Genomic DNA, 16,418 nt, shown 5'->3' with positions numbered 1-16,418 from the left:
CTCACCTCATCTTGCCGATTGACGACGAGGTGAATGTTTTGGAAAAGGATCCTTCAGACGGAGTGTTTGTGTTTAGTGCTGCCACTATGCTCACTATGTTTCAGCAAGTTGAAGAGGCCATAACCAGCCTCTCTGAAAGAATCACCCGACTCGACGACGCCTACCGTCGACTCATCTTCAATCCCCCAACACCGCGCCCGAGGGAGAATTCCCCAAGCATTCAAAACTACCCACCCCAGGATGGATTGCTCCCGCGACCATTCTGGCATAGACCTCACGAAAATCACCTTCAAAATAACTACCCTCAAAATAACTACCCTCAAAAAAATCGCCCTCACAAAAATATTCCCCACAAGAACTACCCACCGAGGAATACCCCTCCAAGGTATCCTCGAGACTCTGAAATTAACGGCATATGGAGGGATGATGTTGAGGATGTCTATATCCTCCCAGGGAAGGAGAAGCGGATGAAAGAAATCGGACATCTCACCCGGTCTGGACGTCCCTATCAAAATCCGAACAACCCAACGGTCGTTCCAACAACGAATGACCAAATCGTCCCAGAGGTGGACACTCAACCAAAGGCCCCCGAGAACTCAATCCTGAAACAGCTCCAGAAAGCAAAAGCCGAAATCTCAATTTGGCAACTGATCGCAATGTCTTTTGAGCACCGACAGGCCTTGCTGCAGGCCTTGGGAAAATTAACCGTGCCCTCCACCTCTTCCCCAGAAGAAATAGTGGCGCACATGACGAGAGACGCCCCTGATATGAGTAACCCGGTCGTCTTCTTCGACGAGGACATCCCTCCGTTCGGAGCCAATCATAACCTGGCCCTGTACATCACCGTACAATGCCTCCAGGAAAATATACCAATGGTCCTCGTGGATGACAGTTCCGCCGTGAATGTCATTCCTCTTAAAACTGCCCACAAGCTGAGTGTCAAGGAATCTGATTTGATCTCAACGAATCAAGGAGTACGCGCCTACGACGGCACTCGTCGCAAGGTCGCTGGGCTAGTCACTTTGGCCGTCGCAACCGGACCCTTAGAAAGACAAACTAGTTTTCAAGTGGTCGACATCGACGCGTCCTTCAACATGTTCCTGGGACGTCCCTGGATTCACGCCGTCAAGGAGGTCACATCAACGCTCCACCAGAAGATCAGGGTCCCCTTTAACGGGAAAACGATCACGATTCCCGCTTCCCCAATCAAAGCAGTTATGAGAAGGGGGATAGCCTCTCAAGCCATTGAGGAGGACGACAATGAAATATGGGATTTCCAAGCCGTAAACGCCATAACTGATGAATCGGCAACCTCTGAGTGTGACGCATTCACCAACCTCACGGTCAACCGTATTATGATGCGCCGGGGTTACTTCCCGGGTTTTCCGCTCAATCCGCTAAAGGACCCATTGCCTCCCTTGAAACAGGTTAAGGTCCCCAACATTCTCTTTGGGCTGGGGTACGAACCTACTGACCAAGATATCCGGGAGATGAACCTCCTAATCCGAAAACGCAAGAAGCACGGAGTTATCCTCCGTCCCTACCACCTGACCCCCAACGGATACTTTGTCCCCGAGGGAGAGTCTGAGCTCTACCACGGCTTTCCGGAACCGATCTATGACTCTGTGGCGAGGGCTAGGTACCCGGGAGTGGAAGTCTTCCAGGACTGCTACTTTATCCCCGACAAAGATCGTTGCATCAATCGAGTCCAAGCCGTCACCATGCCTTGACGGACAAGCTGTCACACTCCTCTTTGGGGAAGATAACATCAAGCACCTCGACTATGAGGACATCATGAACATCGCCCTGAAAGACAATCAATTTGATCCAACCGCCTTGATCTCCGATACTGACCCGGAGAAAGCTACCCAAGGCTGGAGGAAGACCGTCAAGTGGACCGATCGCCAAGGCCGCATTCTCAAGATAACAACTGGAGAAGGCCCTATGTTCAAAGAGAGAAGTGAAGAAGGATTTGTGTCTGAGTTTGAGTCGCAGTCAGAGTCTGTCGTAGCTCCTAACACTCCTGATGTCCCAGTCAAGGTCCCCTTCCCACTATTTTATCACAAAGTCGTGGCTGATTCAGAGGCTGAGTCTAGTAGGGTCACCCCCACTCCCATGAAAGGTGACAACCTGGAGCCTGTTCCAGGGGCCACTTCCTCTGCTGTTTCGCCTCTGAGTGACCACGAGATGTTTGTCCTTTTCGAGCGTTTTGCTCGTGTCAACTTAATGAACGCTAAGTTTGCTTATGACTCGTCTCAATTTAACTGCAATGCAATTCTGAATGACTATGAGGAATTTGACAAACGGGAAACCATGCTCTATTCTGCAATGCAATTCTTTACCATGCTCCATTTGCTCAATCACATGGATAAGGGTCATGCTACCATGGCATCTTGGCCCCTCCTTCTTCAAGACATCGACAAAGAGGTACACATGGACAAGGCAAAATGCAAGAGACCTTCTCCTAGCCACCTCCGAGACATTAGCATCTAATCGGTTTGAAAAGATGTTGATAAGAGCCAACATATTCACACCATGTGGAGCAAGAAGAAAGTTGATTTGGCTTGTTGACAAGCCCAACATGGAACGGAATTTCTCCTTGTAGCACAACCGAGTCGGAGGAAGCACCGGAGCACAACCCGGCCACCCACCTATGGCTCCAACTTCTTCGGCAAGAGGACAAAGCTCACCTTTCGGGAAAACAAAAACATGGTGTTTCGAATCCCAAAACCGAGAACATGCTTCAAGAAACGAAGGTTGCACCTTGACTTGACGAAGCACCAACAATTGACCAACTCCCATGCTAACGAGTTGATGCTTTTCGGGAGGCGACAAATCTCGGCACCATTGTCGCAATGCGTTCTCAAAAGCATCCATGAAATATTTTTGTGGAAGAAGAAGAGGTTTTGTAGAGATGTTTTTGTATTTCGGATGATGAAACAATGAAGCGAAAAGTCCCTATTTATACAAAATGATCAGCGCATTTTTCAGAAAAAGAGAAGAGCCGGCTTCCATCGTCAGGCTGCTCGCGCCTCTTTGGACCTTCTCCAGGATTCCTGTTGTTGACTTGTCTCTTTCAACTTGTGCTTTCTCCTGACACCTCAAACCTCCCGCCAGGAAGCTTGCGCCTCTTCGGGATAATCCAGGACATTTTGTGTTTCCTCACACTCACATTTCCTTGTTTTCGCGTTTTACGAAATCCGACACGGTTTCCATGACGCAGCTTTAAACATACGGATTTTTCTTTCTTTTTTAAAGGCGGGAAGGGCTAGTCGCCCCGGTCCGCGATGGATCGTTTCCATGTCAGTCGAAATTTCGATTTTTTTTTTGCTTTTTCGCAATTTTCCATCAAAAATCAAAACCGAGAATTGATAACACGACGTCTATTTTCCTAAAAAATTCAAGCACTCGCAAAAATCAAATATACTCGCAAAAATCCTTTTCTAAAATTCTTTCCTGACGGTTTGAGTTTGAATTTTTCGAGTCAATTTCAATAATTTCGACGCAATTTAATTCACGACACGAGTTAATTGCTCAAATTTTCAAATCAATTTCTTTTGAATTCCGAACATGACAACTTGTCATAAAATTTTCAAAAGTCATTTCAAAATTTCAAATTTTAACTTCAAGTCATCTTGGTTAATTTTGGTTTTCAATCAAATGCTTCTACGTGTTTACGTTCATGTATATGTGCTATCTGTTGCCTGTTTTCTACACTAACGATGCAGGAACTAATGCAAAGCAAAAGGAGAATCGACAGCCGACAGTGCTCCTCCGAAACACAACACAAAAAAGCCAAAATCACAAAAAAAAACCACAGTCCAAAAACACATATATACAAACCGCCTTACGCGAAATACATCGACAAACGTCTATCATACAGACACTGGCCTAAAACAAACGTCTATCATACAGACACTGGCCTAAAACAAACGTCTATCATACAGACACAGGCCTAAGACAACGAACTGGGGGCTATCCGCCACCCACCGAACTAAGCACTCCCTACCCTTCCGATCAGAAAAGAAAGGGAGCAACATAGGGAATAGGGGAGCAACAATGGAAGCAGAGGTGATTACCATTATGGTAATACCCCGTTCCTACTCCACGACAAAAAAGAAGATAGTGCCTTGCAGACTTTGGATGATGAGGAGGCCAAGAACCATGATGCGATGCACCACTCCGATACTGAACCCCACTCATCAGCCACCCTGTCTATGAGCCACAACGAAAAGGACAAACCGGTCGTATCAGCCGCCTCTCCTCCTCTACGGAAGCATCCTCCACCACCGCCTCGAATACGGCAGCCTCCTCGGCCGCTATAGCCCCTCCAGGATCAACTTCCTCCTCCAAAGCCTCAATGACGGACCCTATAGGTTCCAGACGATACCCTGCGATCAAAAAGCAACAACAAAAAACGTGAGCCGGAGTTTCGGCATTACGACGGCATGAAATGGACAAATCCAAAAACAAAAAAAAACACAACCTGCAATGCAAAAACAAGGGCAATCTCGCCCAAAATCCAACCAAACAAAACTATTCACAAAAAAAAACACAAAAACGACTCGCCCCTCTTTTCAAGCAAAAGACGAGTCAAAATCACAAAAACGGCATGTCAAGACCCCTACAAGGTCCGCCAACAACCCAAAATACATTCCCGACGCAATGGGGTATTTTTCTACGACTAAAAAAGGCAATTCATAAGCTAATTTGAGCCCAAACCGGTCAAAATTCAAAAACGACCGCAAAAAGGCAAACGTGATTTTATCACGCCTCAAAACGACCTAAATTACCAATAAGGTCCATTTCAAGGCAAACTGACTTAATTCAAGCCCAAACAGGCGCTTATTTTGTCAGACGTAAGACCGTCACAAAAGGCAAAAATCCAATTTTGCCCACAAATATCCAACGAAGGTCCATAAATGGCGAATACGGGTTTTCCCAACTACAATGCAACCTAGTGGGATCCACTACCCAAGCAAATAAACTTGGCATTGCAAAATGAGACGGTTTCTCGCCTCACTCACGTTTTTCGAGCATAGGGAGCGGGAACGGGGACCAAAATGCAAACTAAAAGCACCCCTATACTCCTAAACAGGTTTCTAACCTAATGTAAGCATCAATTTCACTCGAAATGGCTCAATCAAAAACGCCCAATTCGATTTTTAGGGCAAAATTCGCCCTAATTCAATCAAGCTAAAGATCAACAAATTTGAATGGATTCAAGAGGAAGTACTTACCTTGAGATGACATTGTTGATGAAGGCAAGAATTCAAACAAGCAAGAAGGACCAACAATGGCGGATTCGGCTTTATTTTGTCGAAGAGAAAGAAGACGAGATGATGAATGGTATGTGGCCTGAACTCGCGTCTTTTACAGAAAAATAGGGAAGCCCCTTTGGTTCGCCAGGTGGCTCGCGCCTAAACCAGGCCTCCTCCCTTGCCCTTTCAGCGGATTTTGGGCTTTAGCCCAATTTCCCGTAACAAACTTCAAATTTTCATTTGACGATATTAAAGGTCGTCATTTTCTCAAAAACAAAAACAAATAGTGTAAATTAAAATTCACTATTTTCGAAAGCTTTAGACGACGGCACATAAACCGTCCCTCCAGTCGAATAGTGAAAATTTAAATTCGCTATTTTCAAAAAAAAATTCAAGCAAACGGCGACCAAAACCGCCAATTTCAAAAACAATAGTGAAATCAAATTCACTTTTTTCCTTCAAAAATTTCAAAAACAATAGTGAAGATTCCAAATTCACTATTTCCATCAAATGTCAACGGCGGCACATAAACCATCACTTCAATTAATAGTAAAGATTCCAAATTCACTATTTCCATCAAATGTCAACGGCGGCACATAAACTGTCACTTCAATTAATAGTGAAGATTCCAAATTCACTATTTCCATCAAATGTCAACGGCGGCATATAAACCGTCACTTAAAACACAATAGCAAACTCAAAATTTGCTATTTTCCTTCAAAATTAAAACAAACGGTGATCAAAACCGCCACTTCAAGTTCAAAGAAGAACGACGAATGGTGAAGATGCCAAATTCACTATTCTTTCAAATACCAGCATTGGGCTTCCTCGCGGAACCCGCTCATTCCAAAAACAGTGATAGTGAAAATCCATACTCACTATTCCCACAGCGGCATCACGAGTTCGCTACTTTAAAAACAAGCCCATTCGACGCGGCTGTTCCCATGGTCCATTAATCGACCTTACCACGGCTGGCGAGCCTTTATCCGCGAACCTTTCAAGGACAGATCCTGAAGATGTCTCGGGTACATTTCCTTATCACGGCTGGCGAGCCTTTGTCCGCGAACCTTTCAAGGACAGATCCCGAAGATTCCTCGGGTACATTTCCTTATCATGGTTGGCGAGCCTTTGTCCGCAACCTTTCAAGGACAGATCCCGAAGATGCCTCGGGTACATTTCCTTACAATGGCTGGCGAGCCTTTGTCCGCAACCTTTCAAGGACAGATCCCGAAGATGCCTCGGGTACGTTTCCTTACCACCGCTGGCGAGCCTTTGTCCGCAACCTTTCAAGGACAGATCCCGAATATGCCTCGGGTACATTTCCTTACCATGGCTGGCGAGCCTTTGTCCACAACCTTTCAAGGACAGATCCCGAAGATGCCTCGGGTACATTTCCTTATCATGGCTGGCGAGCCTCTGTCCGGAACCTTTCAAGGATAGATCCCGAAGATGCCTTGGGTACATTTCCTTGCCACAGCTGGCGAGCCTTTGTCCGCAAACATGCAAGGACATATCCAAAGATGCCTCAAGTATGACTCCTTCCTCATTTATGCACCTCCCGCCAACCACCCAGTGATGATTGGGCCGCATGTTTGATTCGCGGAATGATTTTATGACAGTTCGTAAGTTCATCGACAAGTGATAGCTCAAACACTCGAGTCAATCTCATGGTCGTCATCTACACGGCAATACGGTCATTTTGACAGTAATTAGAGTTCATTTGGAGTCCGGGTCAAAAAACCGCTTCATTTTTCTAAAAACCGTTTAAATGCCAAGTCGGAATGTTCCGGAATGTTCTAGAATTCTATGGATATTTATTCCTAATTAATTTAATTTTTTAAAGAAAATATATTCCGTATATTGTATTTCACGGAATAAGGAAGTATATATCTACTGAAATTCCATAAAAAATGCGGAAATCTTTCTTGCTGAGGAGGAAACCTCTGGGGAAATGACGCAGCAGGTGTTGCGCCTCTTCCAAGGATCGTAGTGGCTGCTGCGCCTCTTCCCCAGCCCTCTTTCCATGCTTTCCAGAATATTTCAGTGATTTGTTTCCGTATCCGTGTCATTCCTAAACTCCTTCGCGTGTTTAGTATAAATAGAGGCCTTCGACCTCCATATTTGGCACGCGAGTGTTCCGCCCCTTCTTTCTCTCTCTTTACATTCTAGGCTACGCTATTGCTTTTGACGCCTACGTGCTTGATCAATCGACCATGTAAGCTCAGATCATTCTGAGTCCCAGTCACGTTACATAGACCGACCAATTTGACCAACTCCACTTAATCAACTTAATCAATCAATCTTTTAAATCCTTTAACAAGGGCGTTTTTCACGCATATTCGAGTCGAGCAATCACTAAACGATAACTTTAGTCAATCTCGTTTCGTCAAACATGCAAGTCTGAGGGTGTAAAAACCTATTTATTTACTGTACTTTTATTTTGTATCATCTAATGTAAGGTCTATATCAAAAGCACGTTCAAAACCCATCTTAAAATCAATATTTTAAAACCGTTTTCATAAAACAACAGAGGTCTGACGTCGAGAAGAAACGCAGCAGCAGTTGTACCTCTTCGAAGAGTCGCAGCATCTGATGCGCCTCTTCCTGAGGCTGTCGCTACTCCTGCTCTTCTTCTTCTTCCTCGACCTTCTGCAATTTTCTGTTTTTCTCTTATTCTTTTGTTCCTTTTGTTCATGTCAGTACATAAATCATGTTTTAATAATTCCTTTTTAATTATAATGCATAATTCGACATGAATCCTTTATAATTCAATATTTGTGGGTTTTCGTCATCTATTCAAACCCGGATTTTAGAGGTTCGATTTTCTCATATCGATTCTCTGGAATTCGTCTTTTGTACATCCTTTTTTTTATTTGATTTTAGTTTATCCAATTTAATTCTGTTTTCAATTTCAAAGTTCGTTCTTTTTGTATTTCCGACACGAGTTCACCGTAATCATGTAAACCGCTGTAAGTTCTCATATTTTATTCGTTTTATGACGGTTCCAGATGCATATAATCAATTAAAATACTTCAACTTGAGTCATACATCAATAATCGACTTAAATTACCAATGAACGATAACAATCCACGATTCTGACTTCACAACCAGAATCCAACTCAAGAACAGGCGCAGGAAGTGTTGCGCCTCTTCCAAGGGACGCAGCAGATGTTGCGCCTGCTCTGGGTTGGCTTCTGTCCCTGAACTCTTTCTCGCTTTGACGTAGCTTCTAATTACGGTTTAAATTAATTATTATTCGAATTATCACCTCTAATCTGACGTATTTTCATATTTTATTTTCTTTTATTTCCTTCTTCGAAATCTCGTTTTTGAGCGTGCTTTTGACGTAGAGCAACTAATCTTTGTAAAGTTTGTAATTTTAATTATTTTAATTCATATTTTATTATGTATGATTTATTTACTTGGTTTTCACATGTAATTTAATCTAAAATCTACTTCGACCCAATTTGTTTGCTAAAACACGTGTTCACCGACATAGTCTAATCTCAAATGCTAGGACTAAAAGATTAGATGTTGCATTGCATGCATTACAATCGACAACATATCAAATATGAAAAATTTACCCAATCATTAGTAGAGGTCGCTATCGATGCGGGCGGGATTAGGTGTTCGATTAAAGAGCTTCCTAATACGTACCCTTACCCCTTACTCCAGGTATCTCTGGACATCCGTGTCCATTGGCATCTTCGAGAGTCATTCTAGACATAAAATGCTAAGGGTAACGAGTTCTTGGTGTCTATGTCATTACTTTGTGTCTTGACATGGCACGAGGTATTCGAACGGTTTCCAATTTTTCCACAATAAATTGCTGGCGACTCCACAAATGCAGGCTTATTCAACCTTTCACTGGTTTCAATGCCTCACAAACCGGTAACGGCCCATGGCGTGCTTTGGCAAACCCAAGGTTTCGTGGGAGAAGTGTCGCCGCCTCGAGACCAACGCGCGGGTGGACCCATGTCCACACTTTCACGTAGGCCAGTCAAACAGTCAGCGGGTCATATGGGTCTCGAGTCGAGTCAGCGTCAGAATACGAGTCAAAAGAAAATTTATGACATCTTTTATTTTACATTTTTCAGGTGAAAAACATATATTTTAAAATTAAATCATATTCTAATAATATACTTATTCATTAAATATCGTCCTTATATTAATAAATTTATAAAAATAAAAATTCTTAATAAATTATTTTATTAAAATCGCATCTCATAAACTACTATAACATGTAAGTTTTGCTACTAATCATAAATTTTGATTCTTTCTCTAAATTAAAGTGCATCATTTAATGAAAGGAGTTGCAGATAATATTTCATTACCTTGAAATAATCTATTAGGATTATATATCTTTTATATTGTCATTATTTAGGCCCAATATCTAATATCCATTACATGTATCTTATATAAGCCACTTAAGGCCAAATGATTAATGATACAATTACAATGCTTAACATGGTATCAGGTTCAAGAAATCAATCAAAACCCTAAAAAAAAAACCCTTTCACAACGAAGATCATTTCCGCAGCCACCATGGCCGGTGACGATGATGCTGTTCCCACTCCCAAAATCGATTCTCAATCCCCATATTATCTCGGTTCCAACGCTGGTCCCGAGGCTAAGATCTCTAATGTCGTTTTACGACGCCACAATTACGATGACTGGAAAAATTCTATGCGAATGTCTTTGAAATCGCACCGAAAATTCGGTTTCATTGATGGCACTATAAAAAAACCCACTGATCCTGTTCTGCTTGAAAATTGGGAAGTTGTGCACTGTACTCTTGTGCAGTGGATTCACAACACCATTGATGAGTCTCTTCTTGAAACGATCTCTTATGTCGAAGACGCCTCTGTTTTATGGAATGATCTTGCTGCGCAATTCTCGGTTGTCGACGGTACAGTGATTTACAATATGAAAACTCAACTTAAAAATTGCGTTCAAACCAAAGGTATGGACGTTACTACTTATTATGGTAAACTTAAATCGCTTTGGGATTCGCTTGTTGTTCATGAACCTCCTTTTGCTTGCAAATGTGGAGATTGTAAATGTAATATTGGACCCGATGCTATTAAACGCCTTGATAATGAGCGTCTCCATCAGTTTTTTATGGGACTTGATCCAACTTTGTATGGTAAAATTCAATCCCAGCAGTTTCAATTGGAACCCCTCCTCTGATTGGCGTGGGAGGCAGGACCAAGGGCGTGGGGGGATAAAGTTCTGTTTTGTCAGTATTGTGATACTCGTGGCCATGAGGTTTCAACTTGTTATATTAAATCCCAGCGGTTCCCGGAGTGGTGGGGTGATCGCCCACGCACTCTTAAAGAATTGCGTCGTGCTCAGGCTGCTAGGCGCAATCGTGGCTCTACCAGTGGCCCTTCGTCCTCTGCTGGACCGACGAGTGGGGCTCCGGGCAGCGGTAAGGAGCAGGTCGTGAAGGCTAATATGGTTACTTCCGGAGTTTCTACAAATTCTGTTCTTGCTTCCGACCGTTTAAGTGGTATGACTCTTGGATTATAGATACTGGGGCTTCCAATCATGTTACTGGTGATATTTTTTGCTTGTTGGATTGTCAGTCAATCTCACCTCGACCCGTTGGTCTCCGAAATGGGCAACGGGTTGAGTCCACGGTTATGGGTTCGGTCTATATTAATGCTACTCTTACTCTTAGCCGTGTTCTCTATGTCCCTAGTCTCACCTGTAATTTATTATCCGTACCACAATTAGCTTCTGATCATGATTTTATTTTTGAATTTTCTAAGACTTCATGTTTGATATAGGACCGTTCTTTGAAGACGACGATTGGGAGTGGTGAGCTACGGGATGGATTGTGTTGGATTCGTGCGTGTGCTCCTTCAACGGGTATTCATCAAGTAAGTGCTCTAGGACCTCGTGACCTTTGGCACCGTCATCTTGGGCACCCATCTGATCAAGTTGTCAAGACTATTTCTTTTGCTAGCAAGTTTAATTTCAATAAGGACTGGTTTTGTGATGTTTGTCATTTGTCAAAACAGCATCGTCATAGTTTTCGCAATAATGAACAACGTGCTTTGAATATTTTTGATCTTGTACATTGTGATTTATGGGGACCGTATCGTATCCCGTCCTCTTGTGGTGCGAAATATTTTTTGACAATTGTGGATGATTTTTCCCGGGCAACTTGGGTTTATTTATTGCTTGATAAAACAGAGGTGACGGACATGTTCATGAATTTTATTAATATGGTTTCTACTCAATTATCTAAAACCCTTAAAGTCGTCCAAAGTGACAATGGTACAGAATTTAATCGTCTTGCTGGTTATTTCTTTGCTCACGGTATTAAGTTTCAAAAGTCTTGTGTTGGGACTCCTCAGCAAAACGGGCGGGTTGAGAGAAAACACCGTCACATATTGAATGTAGCACGTTCACTCTTATTTCAAGCCAATTTAAATAAATCTTTTTGGGGTGAAAGTATTCTCACTGCAGTTTTTCTTATCAATCGCACATCTTCCCCTTTGATTGACAATAAAACCCCTTATGAATGTTTATACGGATTGAGCCCGTCTTATGCCAACTTGCGTGTTTTTGGATGTCTAGCCTTTGCTCATAACCAAAATGCTCGTGGTGATAACTTTGAAAAACGGGGTCGCAAGTGTATTTTTGTTGGGTATCCAAGTGATAAGAAAGGTTGGAAGTTGTTTGATCTTGAGACGGAATCGTATTTTATTTCTCGTGATGTCATTTTTCACGAAACTTCCTTCCCTTTTGCTACACCTGTCTCGGACTCTGTCCATTCTCCTTCCTCCCCTAATCCCAATGAACCTTTTAATGGGACGGGGGAAGGGGCCGCTGAAACGGCTGCTACAGGGGAAACCCCTGATGTAGGCTCTGGAGCTACTGCCACAGGTCCTGCTACTGCAATAGACGCGGCTGAAACAGCAACAACAGACACGGAAGAAACAGCCGAAACAGCTGCCACTGACGCGACAGATGCAGCAGCCCCTGTTTCTGGTTCTGCAAATTCTGGAAATTCTGAAAATAGGCCTGGTACTGCTGCAAATAACAGCGCTGGTAGCGAAGGGAATGTTGGTAAAGGCCACCGCATTAAGTTTCCAAATTCTTGACTGACAGGTTATGTGCTTGGAACTACACGCAATCCATCCCCGTCTTCTAGCTCATCCAATCCATCCACGTCGTCTTCAGGTACACCTTATGATTTAGCACATTATATTAATTGTAATATTTTTTCGGAGAAACAACGTCATTTTATTGCAGCGATTACATCAGGAATTGAGCCACCGTCTTTTAAAGAAGCAATAAAGGACGATGGTTGGTGTACGGCCATGAAGGCCGAAATTGAGGCTCTTGAACGGAATGAAATGTGGGAGCTCACTGATCTTCCTAAAGACAAAAAAGCTCTTGGTTGTTGATGGATCTACAAAATCAAATACAAGTCTGATGGTACTATTGAACGCCTAAAGGCTCGTCTTGTTGTTTTTGGTAATCACCAGGTTGAAGGGTTGGATTATGGAGAGACTTTTGCGCCCGTTGTTAAGATGGTTACTATTAGAGCTTTCTTAACTGTTGCAGCTGTTAAAAATTGGGAATTACATCAGATAAACGTCCACAATGCCTTCTTGCATGGAGACCTTGATGAAGAGGTCTATATGAGGCTCCCTCCGGGGTTTAGTAGAGGCAAAGAAGGCAAGGTTTGTCGCTTAAAGAAATCGTTATATGGACTTCGTCAAGCACCACGATGCTGGTTTGCTAAATTGACCACGGCATTGAAGAATTTTGGGTTTGTTCAATCTTATTCTGACTACTCTTTATTCTCTTTTTCTCGCGGCAATGTGCGATTGTTTGTCCTTATTTATGTGGACGATCTCGTTATAGCGGGTAATGATGCAGCTGAAATTGCAAAATTCAAATCTTATTTGGGAGAGTGCTTCCATATGAAGGATCTTGGTAAACTTAAATATTTTCTTGGCTTGGAAGTGTCGCGTAACAAAGATGGCATTTATCTTAGTCAACGAAAATATGCTCTTGATATTATTGCTGAGACAGGTCTCCTTGGCTCTAAGCCAGCTGCCACGCCCATTGAGCAAAATCATCGGCTTGGTTCGGCCTCTGGCCCTACGTGTGAAGATGCCGAGTCCTATAGACGACTCATTGGTCGTCTCGTTTATCTCACTGTAACGCGACCCGATCTCTCTTATGTTGTCCATATTTTATCGCGTTTCTTAAGTGATCCGCGAAGAGAGCACATGGTTGCATCTCACCGTGTAGCCCGTTATCTCAAAGGTAGTGATGTGACCATAATTGGCGCATATTTAGCCCCCGAATTACCCTTGTTTCCATGCTTTTTAGTGCTTATTTGGGTCATTTCTTATCTTTAGTTCTTTGTTTTGCATATTCTTTGAGATTTTGATCCCTTGGTAGGAAAGGAGTAAGAATCTTGCATTTTCATGGCAAATCGAGACTAAATTGATCAAATTCAATGACCAAGCATCAAGGAGAGACAAGATTAGAAGGCCTTTGTACATATCTTAGTATAAGAGCAATGTTGAGAAAAGATCCTTGAGTCCCCAAGGAAATCCCCAAGGAATTTATGAAGAAAAGGGAAGAAAAGAAGAAGTTACCACGCTGACTGACAATCCGAGCGGATTGTCAACAATCCGCCCGTCCCCGCCCTTGCACAATCCGAGCGTCCCAGCTGAATCCGCTCGGATTCCCCTCAAAGAATCCGCCCGGATTCCCCGAAATCCGCTCGATTCCATCGCCCAAATCCGGCCGTCCCGACTGAATCCGCCCGGATCCCTTCACAAAGACGGGTTGTCTTCTTCAAGCTACGAAAAGAGAAGCCCTTCTCTCCAAAAATACCGGCTTCTCCTTGCTCAACTTAAAAAGTGTAATTACTAGTTTAGCCCTTAGTTAACCCTAATGCATCCTCCCTAATTTTCACTATAAATACCCCATTAGTCTAATTAGAGGAGCATGTTCTTCTTATCAATAATTAGTGTAGTTAATATCAATCAAATCTCTCTTCAATATTGTAATCAAGTATTAATCAAGTTTTAATCCAAGTTTTAGTTCTTTAATATCTCTTTTGTTCATCCTTTATTTTAGGTAATTGAAGATTATTTGGGTTATTATTCGGAGATTGACAACCTCTCAATCTAGCATTCAAGTACTTCTATTATTCTTGCTTTATTATTGGAATCATTAGTAGGTATAATCTCTTAATCCCTTTTTAATTATTGTTAATTACTTTCATTTATTCATCATGTTTCATATTGTTGGTATGATTGACAACCTTGCTAGCATGATCAACATGATAATGAGTGAGTAGTCTCTTAGCTAGGGTTAATGGGTGATTAGGGGAAACCAACATGGGGAATGATTCATGCTTAAATTAATATGCTTTCATATCTTATTTGCTTGCTTGTTTTGATCTCAACTCATGCACATGTTATATTTGATGAAATGCTAAGCCTATGAATCCTTGCATTTACTATCATCTCCTATCTTTTCAATGAGACTTGTAAGACATAACCCAACTCGAGTCTCATTAAACCATGCAAGTTGTTGAGTAGGGAAGATTAAGTCGACTTGTAGGTGTTGTACAATCTAATCGATTCGGCTCCGGGACCCAAACTTTCCTAGGATTGTAAGATATAACCCAACTCAATCCATCACAACAATAATTGCTTGCTTATAATTTGAGAACATGTTTGTATGATCATATCCCATGATTCCCCTATGATCCCATGACACCCTAGTGCCTTTAATCAATTGTTTACACCCCTTTTTATTCATCTTGCTTGTTTATTTTCATTGTTATTTTAGTTTAGTAACCTTCTACATCAACCCAATTTGTGACACCCCTTAGACACCGCTAGTTACAATAGAAATCTCATTTCAACTCCCGTCCCTTGGGATCCGACCTTTACTTGCCTCTTTACTAATTGTAGAGTTGCTTGTTAAGCTATAAATTGTGTTTTGATTCGACCGTGACCAACGACCACATCTATTTACTTGTGAATACTTAGCGGGATCGCATCAAAAATGGCGCCGTTGCCGGGGACGGTGTTTGTTTGATTTAGATTTCCTTTTTGTTATTAGTTGTGTCTTTCTTCACCTTGAGGAAGTAACACTCCTCAAGGTTTGTTCTAATCATTTCAAGTCGTTTGATATTTTGCGAGATGGATTTCATAGACTGTTTTGTAGAGGACCACTTGAGTATCCCTTACTTCAAGGATCCCATGCAAGCACTAGAAGCCTTAGAAGCAAGTGAGGCTAAGAGCATGTATTGGGAGTTGGAGGTGGATCTCTTCGAGGCCGCTCTAGCTAACAAGGAACTTACTCATGCACAATCCGAATTGGTGCATAATATTCTAGTAGAAGCATGTCAACCCATAGAGGATGAGCAATCCATCCTAGAGGATATCTTGCAAACTCAAGAGCAAGAGGAACCCATCATGGGATTTGAATATGATGAGGTTGATGAAAGTGAAGTTGAGTATGCTATGAAAATGGAATGTCTAATGGAGATGGAGCAAATTCTCAATGAAACTCCAAAGGAAGAAAGTAAGGTACAAACTCCTACTTTGAAACCCCTTCCCCCAAATTTGAAATATGCTTACCTTGATGAATCAAAGACCAAACCCGTGATTGTTAATGATAGACTTGATGATGACCAATTGGGAAAATTGCTTGATGTGTTGAAACAACATGAGAAGGCTATAGGTTATAGTCTAGATGACCTTAAGGGGATAAGTCCCGACTTTTGCATGCATAGAATTCATCTAGAGGACGACCATAGACCTACCATTCAATCCCAAAGAAGATTGAACCCCCACATGCAAGAAGTTGTCAAAGGAGAGGTCATGAAATTACTTGATGCGGGAATCATATATCCCATATCGGATTCTTTGTGGGTTAGCCCCGTTCAAGTGGTACCTAAGAAAGGAGGTACCACGGTAGTGACAAATGAAAAGAATGAATTAATACCCACAAGAATGATCACCGGTTGGCGTATGTGCATTGACTACCGGAAATTAAACTCCGCAACAAGAAAAGATCACTTCCCCTTACCATTCATTGACCAAATGCTTGAGAGGTTAGCCTCTAACAAATTCTTTTGTTACCTTGACGGGTATTCGGGAT

The 16,418-nt window shown here is 42.4% G+C and overlaps 1 protein-coding gene across 1 annotated transcript; it reads left to right on the top strand.

The window, feature by feature from the left end:
• The first annotated feature begins 9,806 nt into the window (after positions 1 to 9,806).
• Positions 9,807 to 12,682, top strand: LOC141630814 (uncharacterized). Its single transcript, XM_074443563.1, has 4 exons — positions 9,807 to 10,407; positions 10,468 to 10,721; positions 11,054 to 12,341; positions 12,384 to 12,682. The coding sequence occupies exons 1-4, from the start codon at positions 9,807 to 9,809 to the stop codon at positions 12,680 to 12,682; spliced, it is 2,442 nt and encodes an 813-aa protein (XP_074299664.1).
• The last annotated feature ends 3,736 nt before the right edge of the window (positions 12,683 to 16,418 follow it).

Source organism: Silene latifolia, chromosome Y (genome assembly GCF_048544455.1).
Source record: "Silene latifolia isolate original U9 population chromosome Y, ASM4854445v1, whole genome shotgun sequence".
In the NCBI taxonomy this organism is placed as follows: domain Eukaryota; kingdom Viridiplantae; phylum Streptophyta; class Magnoliopsida; order Caryophyllales; family Caryophyllaceae; genus Silene; species Silene latifolia.
Note: the sequence above shows the minus strand (reverse complement) of the source record. Positions and strands in the feature narration are given on the sequence as shown.